Source organism: Pleuronectes platessa, chromosome 16 (genome assembly GCF_947347685.1).
Source record: "Pleuronectes platessa chromosome 16, fPlePla1.1, whole genome shotgun sequence".
Lineage (NCBI taxonomy): Eukaryota > Metazoa > Chordata > Actinopteri > Pleuronectiformes > Pleuronectidae > Pleuronectes > Pleuronectes platessa.
In genome coordinates this window covers 4,374,022-4,382,552 of record NC_070641.1, presented here as the reverse complement: position 1 = coordinate 4,382,552, position 8,531 = coordinate 4,374,022, and the positions used below count along the sequence as shown (strand labels likewise).

Below are 8,531 nucleotides of genomic sequence, written 5' to 3'. Positions count from 1 at the left end.
AATGATAATATGAGCTAACGTGTTTATACAAAACTGATATTTTGTCCCTTAGCTAAGCATGCTTCAGATAGCTTTGTCCTTGGGGAACTTTTCCTTTCAGCAACACGCTTAGGGTTTGAAATGAAAACTAAGCACACATATTCCATTTATCTCAATAGCTTTATTTCACCGATAACTTGTACCATCTGTCTAATTTGTTGCAATTTCCAATGATTGCATTGGCAGCCATGTTAGCTATACACTGCACCTGGGATCTGTCTTGGGATCACAGCAGACACAGTCAGTGATTTATAAATCAACTGGATTAAGGCAGATTAAGTAGAGGATTACTTTAATGTTGAATTTGGCTCTCAGATTGCAGGAAGACATGACATACACTAACCCTCCACTCTTTTGAGTTTCTCCTCACTTCCTTTGTTTCCTTTCTCACTTCAAATCTGGTATTGATTGAAGATTATAATCTTTATATGTATTAAAATAGACTAATTACCTCCACGCTCACCCTGTCACTACTAGGTCAGTTTTTTTTTGGTCTGTTTGCGTTTGAGCTGGGTCTTCAAGGCCAGAAGGTCAATGTAGAGGATCTGATTGAGGACAGCAGAGGCACAGAGCAACCCGCCGTGCACAGCTCCAGCCAGGCCATTACAGAACACGTCCTGCCCTGCACGCACACAAACACACAAATTGTGAAACTGTGTCAGTTTCTGCAGAATCTAGACCACATTAGAACTGTCTGTCAGGTCACCTGTGAGGAAGAGTCCATCGATTGGTGTCTGTGGTCGTGTCCGAGCAACCGTTTCTGGGTTGAAGCGCTCCAGGTTGTGTTCAGCGCCGTACATCTCACCTCTTGGAGCTCCCAAATAGTGGACATTTGTTAGAGGAGTGGCAGCATCCACCATCACCACCTGCATTTTCACACATATACTTTGCATTCATGGGGGAAAGTACATCAACAGTAGTTGGTGACCATTGCAGAACTGTTGGTCGATATAATCCATCAAATCAAAATCAATTTGTATAATATTTGTATCTATTTCTGTTGCCAGAAATAAGCTTCATGAATCGACATCCTTCCAAACCAAAAATGATAAGCTATAAGAAGCTGTAGTGGCTCTATAGATACAGAGGGAACCACATGCAGAGTTTGGTTTAAATAAGAAAACATTTGTCCTGTTTTAGTTTTGTATGAGAAATAATCTCTTATGTGCCCTGATGTAAACAAGAAGCAGAGAGTCTACTCTGCACTTGGTTTGTGAGTTGTAGAAAATACAATGAGAAGTAAGACCATGGATTTATTCACTTGGACCGACAACAAGGTGGATCTGTTACTGAAAGGAAGGGTTAGCAATGCTTTCAATTCTTCATCCACATTACATTCACTACTGGGAGTAGGGTTGTCAGGAGTTAAAGTCCTTACATATGCGTACAAGCTTTGCATACCTTGTCTCGCAGTTGTGGAAATATGGTTAGTGCCCAGTCAAGCATCTCTTGGGCCATGCTGTTTTTCAGATCCAGGTAGTCCTGTCCCCTCTTGCCAAGTTTTGTCCCCTCCCATTCCTCGAACCACTCATAGCGAGCCATGGTTAGCAATGTCATACATGACTTACCTGCAGAGAGATCGAGATAAAAAAAAAAGAAGCTTCAGATCATATATTAATCCGTAAAAAAAAAAAAATCTCCAACAGGCCTTCAAATTGAGTTGGAGTTATTTTCTGACAGTAAATGGGATCACATTCTCACCAACAGAGTCCATTAGATGTTTTTACCTCAAAAGCATTGGGGTAAAAACCTGGTGTCGCCCTTAATGTTCCAGCATATGTATTTATTTATGATTGGCAGAATTGATCATCATTAGAGGAAGTTTAAAATTCCGGAAAGCTTTGTCATTTGAGACAAGAAGGGTATAGGTTAGGGGCAGTATCCATTAGATGGTCAGCTAGAAATGCAAAGACTTCTTTCGTTTGATTTTGTGGGAAATCAAAGCCCCACTTGTCTTTTGAAATGTTGAAAAGTTGCATCACTGTAGGCAGTTAGTAGGTGGCCAAATCGGACAAAGACCAACATTGGAGGGTATCATGTTCACCTGCGATAAAGTGGTAGCAGAAAGCCAGGAGAGGAATCCAAGATGACAACTATTAAGGTAAATATACATCTGCAAACAAGAATGACATTTTGTTACCTGGCTGTCGGATGTTGGCTGTAGGATCCTTAGCGGATGGGGAGGTGATGAACATCATGGGAATGTTCCCCAATACTTGATCTCTGCTCAGGGAAGAGTATCGCTCCATTCTTCACAGTTTTGTTTAGACAAACAGACAAACACATTGAGTGATCCAGAAAATTTAAAAATACAGTAGAACGGAGACAACATGTTATAGTCAGCTTTGGAATTGAAGAGAAAAGTACAAAGATGAGGAAAGAATAACAAGATATTTAAAAACTTACAGTGAATCCAAGTCGTTGTCTTTATACATCCAGAAGTTGGTGGAAACGATGCCCAGCTCCTCTTTGGTTCCATCCAGACCAACAAAGACCAAGAAGGAACCCATACCATGCCGTACCATACCCAACAGTGACTGGATCTCTATGCAAACAAACACATTTTGGGAAATATGCAGTATAAAAGACAACAAACGAGAAAAAAGTTCAATGTACTGTTCATATATGCTTTACCTGGTTTGTCCTGTAGTGGCTTAGGTAGAAACGTCTGGAGGGTGTTGAAGATGCCAGCATTAGAAATGACAACCGGTGCATGGACCTCAATCTCTTCTTGTCCTTTACGCACTGTCACACCTGATACAAACACATAACATTGCTTACATCGAGCTTAATATGATTGCATGGTAGATTAAGAGTTATTAAGGGCTTGACAATACAAAATAAATACTAAAGGGAATGGATCTTAAACTATAAGCTGTAGTCTTTAGATGTTTCACCTACTGATACCAAAATATCTCCTTAGGTTAATAGAGCACATTTACATTGTCTCATTTTAGGAATCTTTACTATCTCTATGCATTATATTTCCCTGAAGTAGAATGTAAAAGGGGGGCACACAATAAACCTCGGTGGGACCCCAAAAAAGAGGAGCATGAGGGAAGGAAGCATCACTGAGCACAACACAAACAAACTGTTAGAGCTGAGATGAATCAAGTCAACTCTTTTAAACAGCTGATTGATACATCGCTTGACAGATTAATCGATACCAATAGCTCAGCACAGTGAGGACAACACATGTCTGGAGCTGGGTAACCTCTACCAACCAGTCGAGTGAGTTTGTGCTATTGGGGATGAGTAAAGCCAATGAAGCACGAACCAAATCAACCTCAGTAGGTTTGTTTCCTTTTTGTTCATCTTGCTGGCATTAACTGGCATGTAAAATTGTCGTCTGTTAGTAACAAGCATGGACAAGACCACTACCCCATGAATCCGTGCACTCCCCCTTTCTCACCATAGGCCTTCCCCTGCTGGTTGAGCAGGATGCGTTGCACCGGAGCTCTGACCAGCACCGCGCCCCCTGCTTGCTGAATGACAGAGATGATGTGAAAGGCGATCTCACTGGCGCCCCCTCGTGGGTAGTATGCACCACGTTTGTAGTGGTGAAGGAGGAGAGCATTGATGAGAAAGCTGGACTCTTTCGGAGGGACCCCTTCAAGAAAATGTAAGAATAAAGATCACTGAAGAAGGCTTGCTCAGTATGTAATCTGTTATCAGTGCATGTTTGTGTATGTATATGTGCAGCACCATAGAACAGGTAGGCAGACAGGGCCTGCAGGTCCTTGTTCTGTGTGAGGCGGGACATCATTTCAGAATGGCTGGTTGTTGCGAGGCTGAACACTTGAGATATTCGATGTAAAAGGCCATTTTTAACCAAGAAATTAACCAGCCAATAGGGTATCATCTTCAAGATGGCGATGAGTGGTGTCCGCTGTGAGGCTAGCTGCAACAGGACACAATATAAGCATATTTATTAATCAGAAGAAGTGGGGTAGTGCAGGGCACTTCTAGGGATGAGGAATGAGGAGTCGGGATTGGCTAGCTAGGGTAAGAATATCAAGTAAGCCAACCAGAGGCTGAGTAGGGTGGGTCATGCCTGGGTTTGCCTTCCTGGAGAAAATATTGACTGACCTTTACCTAGATAACTGAACTTACTAAGAAATACAAACAAATATAGCCTTTACTGATTGGGAATTAGGAAAAAGGAAGGGAAATATTCAAACAAAGATTGCAGCAGAAACGACCCTCTGCCACTACATCGCTGGTAACCAGCAGCTCAGGTAGTGTTGGTAGTTCAGCGCCTGCATCAGTGAGCGCTCCGTCCCCTACCCCCGTCTGGTGGTGACAGAGAAGCTGCCTCTTCCTACAACTTCAGGTTGTATGAGCACTTTATAATAAAAGAACCTTGTAAACTATGTTAATGACATACTGTGTAGTAAATGCCATAGTAGTATTTTTTTTTTTTTAAACTGTATTATTTATCCTGTTACCCTGACAAATAATTTTAATTTTACAATGGTGGCACACTCCACTACAAAGTCTGTTGCTGTTTACAAAAGAAACACAGGCCAATCTGAGAATAATAGTTAAATTTGATTGCGTGAATGGACAAGGGAATAATTAACTCAAAATGTATAATCATGTAGTTGCATCACCTCCTCACCTCTCCCCCCTTCTCATCCTCCATTCCATTGTCAATATAAATAGCTCCCTCTTCCCTACCTTCATTAATCTCATGAATTCATCAATGGCCTTCTCTTCTCCTGGAAACTGCTTCTTTAGACTTTCGGCCATCTCAGTCTTCCCTGAATGAATATGGTATTCCCTGAAAAAGTCAGGTAGGAAATGTCCTCTCAAAGTGCAATTAAAATAAATAAAAATAAAGATAACTTATTAACTTATGGTTAACATTGAAAAGTATTATGAAGAAAAAGAATTCATAATCAAATGTTGTTGGATATTGCATGTAACTCCTGGTAATGAATTCAAAATGTAATGTATAGCAAAAAAAAAAAAGGAAACAAAAAGGTCAAAAGAAACAGCGAAAGTGTGATTCTGTAATAACTGTACCTGCGTTGCTCCTCCTGACCCAGGATCAGTGTGTCAAACTGCTCTCCCAGACGTGTAAACTGCAGCTGACCCTCTGTAATCTGATCCATAGTAATCCTGAGCAGGCTGTTCTCATGAAGCTGGCCCAGGTAATGGATACCTGGTGGAGTTAAATCAGATATATGAAATGATTCAAAATATAAAACAAGAGACATCTGTGTCCCAAAGTAATTTTCAGAAGGAATCATTCTCAAGATTTTAATAAATGGAGAGGATCTTAAAGTTGGAAAAGGACAAAGAATTAACAACGTAGAAGAAACAACTCTATAAAAGGTAATCAGATGTTATCAGAGTCCTTCCTGTGTCCAACATGACAGTTTTGGAAGGGACTAATTAAACTGATTAAACAATTTCCTTCTTTGTAGTAATCCCTGCCAGAAGTTTTTCGTTAGGATAAAGTACAGAAACTGCTGTCATTATGGAACATGCCAGAGCAGATTCATGTTTTTAATGATCATGAGTTGGATTTGTCAAACGCCCCAAAGTACCAATTATGAATGGATGTGTTGTGCCTCAGATTACAAAGTGTCATGACATCATGTATCTGATCTCTGCTCGTTTCTTCTGTAAAGACCTCAGTGACACAATGAGTGACTTTTCAGTCATTGTGAATTATGATATTCTGGACAATACAGTAAGTAATAGCACACAATAGTTTTAATAATTAGATGAATTACCTTAGATTGGAATTTTGTTTAATAAGTGATTAGAAAGCATGAATTCGAGATCACGATTGATGCATTTGTGTGCACAAAAAAAATACGTTTGTTTCTCTCCTCCACGGCATTTGCTTGGATTTATACTAATAAGCATGCAATATATTAAAAACAGTAATTGCTTCTATATAGCTCCATATGTTAAACCAATGTTCTCTGTAAAATAAGTTATATACCCATATCCACAGCAACTGAATGCCTCCATCTGATTAAAGGCTGTATTTAACAAGCAGAGTTTTGTGGGGATATTACGGTTTAGACTGAAGCAGGGCTTTGTGTGACAGCATTAGTTATGGCAAAACAAAAAAATAAAGAAGAACTCAGGACATGATGCCAGCAGGAGAACATGTGTGGCCGGATGTGGTGCAAGCAAATGTCAAAGCAGTCATTACACGTTTTACTTCACATTGAAAACTGAAATTAAATGATCTCCTTTTTTATTTTCTCCGGTGGCTAATTTATAAGAATGGCGAACTGATCATTTTACCAACTTCGTTGTTTGTGTCTGCGATTTATTTTTGATCAGGAAACTCAAAACATATTGAGAAACCAGCATTTTTCTCAGTATGCTTGTAATGTGAGACAGCAGCACTTTTTGGATTAATATTCCTTTCCTAAATGGACACAAGATGAGTTTGATCATATATAGACGTTGCCATCTTACCCACATCAAACTCAAATCCCTTATTCTGGAAGGTGTGGGTGCAGCCTCCAGCCTGATCATGTTGCTCCAGAACTAAAACTTTCTTCCCGGCTTTGGATAAAAGTGCTGCCGCTGTCAAACCTCCCACACCACTGCCAATCACCACCGCATCCAGAGCAGGGGGAACACGGTCCACACGAAAACCTGCAAAGAGACACAGAATAGAGTCTTTGAAAATCAGTCTGGTGGAAGATTTTGAGGCCAGTCAACATAGACCTCTACTCAAAGCTCTCAGAGGGGGTCTGCAGTCAAAAAAGTCTTTGGATGAAACCACCGTCTTCAACTTCAGTCCCAGGAGATCATAGGTTACCACATAATAATTTGTATACTTTGCTTGCACCTTGAGTTCCAGCACACAGCACTGATTATAGATGATCGATTCAGAAAAAGTAAATAATTGTGATCTGAATTATAATGTGCTTAATCATTTGGCCATGTTGAATGGTTGAGGGGTTACTTTTAAATTTAATTTCACTACAGATAACAGAATACATGCCTTTTAAATGTAATTCATGAGGTATTCGCTTTGAGATCACTCAAAGCGAATATAGCATTTTTGGATTCCCTCAGTATTTTATCACATTATAACACTGCAGCATTCTCACAACAAAACTGTACAACTTTTTGTCAATTTGCTTGTCAGAAAAAACATTTTTTACCTTTCTTCAGCCTGTCATCCCTCTGTTTGCTGTCTGTGACCAAGGGTCCTGGTGGCCTCACGCACTTCTCACTGAACAACTTGTAACGCTGTCGAGTGGTCAGGAAGAAAATGACCGCCACCAGCAGAACACAGCCAAGTATACTGAGCAGCCACCACATGGCAGAAGAGAGCTTTGTACCAACTATACAAAACCCAGGCGGCTGGTGGAGAGAGCAGGGTAGAGAGGAAAGGAAGAGACAGGAAGACAGGAGTCCAGAAGAAGAGGCAGAGAGGAGGAATACAGTGATGAAGAGAGGGTAGGAGAGAGGGATGAGGAGAGAAGTGGCAAGACAAGAAAGCAGAAAGCTATCCTCCGACAAGGTCGTCTCCCAAGAAGAGCAGTAAATTGGAGAGGGGAGGGATGAAGGGAACAATGAAGTGGGGGAAAAGGAGGATATGTTCATAAAGGTTATAGGAGGGGCAATGATTGGACATCACACACATGACTTTTAGAAAGTCTTATAATCAAAGATAACATCAGATAACATTCTCCACGCCAAGGTCATAAGACTGGCTTGACACGGACAGAGAAGAGAGAAATGATTGTTAAGCGTTTCATCAGACTCGGTTTTTCCAATCACAATTTGTCGCCCATTATTGAACTGCCTTAGGATGAGTGCATATACAAAAACTTTGCTGTATGGCTCAAGTAGTGGCAGTGGTGGAGGAAGTACTGAAGTTTAGTACTTAAGTAAAAGTACAAGTACCAAGGAAAATATATACTTCAGTAAAAGTAAAAGTACTACATCAACAATCCTAATTAAGTAAAGGTAAAAAGTACTTACTTTTAAATTTACTTTCATTATTAAAAGTAAAAGTACTCACGCAATGGGTTGTATCTCAATGTCTAGGTTGTGCCATTTTGCTAAAGAATGCAGATATAGCTACTGGTAATACTCATGCCTCTACAGATGTCACTACTAGTAAGAATTATAAGCAACAAAATGTGTTTATTGGAAAGGTTGGTGTACTTATTGTGCTTACCCTCTGTAATACTGTTCACACTCTATCTTACCATTCTGTGGATGAAAAGTTATCTACCAGGGATTATCTGCAAAGTTAATACCATTAAGCCAAACCAATAAAGACAACATGTTATATCTTTAAATCTTTTATTTAATTGTAAACCTGTAAAAAATGGAAACATGGAACATGAAAAACAACTGTAAAACTGGTCAGAACAAGGCAGATCTTAGAATGAGAAACTTGAAATGAAAATGTGACCATTGGTCAGGCAGCCAAAATATTCAGCCTCTGAATATTTTGAAATGGTTTAGACGGAAGGAGAAATGTTTTTTTGAAAAGG

The 8,531-nt window shown here is 39.9% G+C and overlaps 1 protein-coding gene across 1 annotated transcript; it reads right to left on the bottom strand.

The window, feature by feature from the left end:
• Positions 1-512: 512 nt before the first annotated feature.
• LOC128458354 (all-trans-retinol 13,14-reductase) lies at positions 513-7,344 on the bottom strand. The gene is made up of 12 exons (XM_053443154.1): positions 7,185-7,344; positions 6,487-6,669; positions 5,068-5,206; positions 4,720-4,822; positions 3,745-3,940; positions 3,452-3,649; positions 2,674-2,793; positions 2,446-2,584; positions 2,180-2,289; positions 1,441-1,607; positions 746-905; positions 513-661 (listed from the first exon to the last, which is right to left on the bottom strand). Exons 1-12 carry the CDS (start codon positions 7,342-7,344, stop codon positions 513-515), a joined length of 1,824 nt encoding a protein of 607 aa, XP_053299129.1.
• Positions 7,345-8,531: the final 1,187 nt, after the last annotated feature.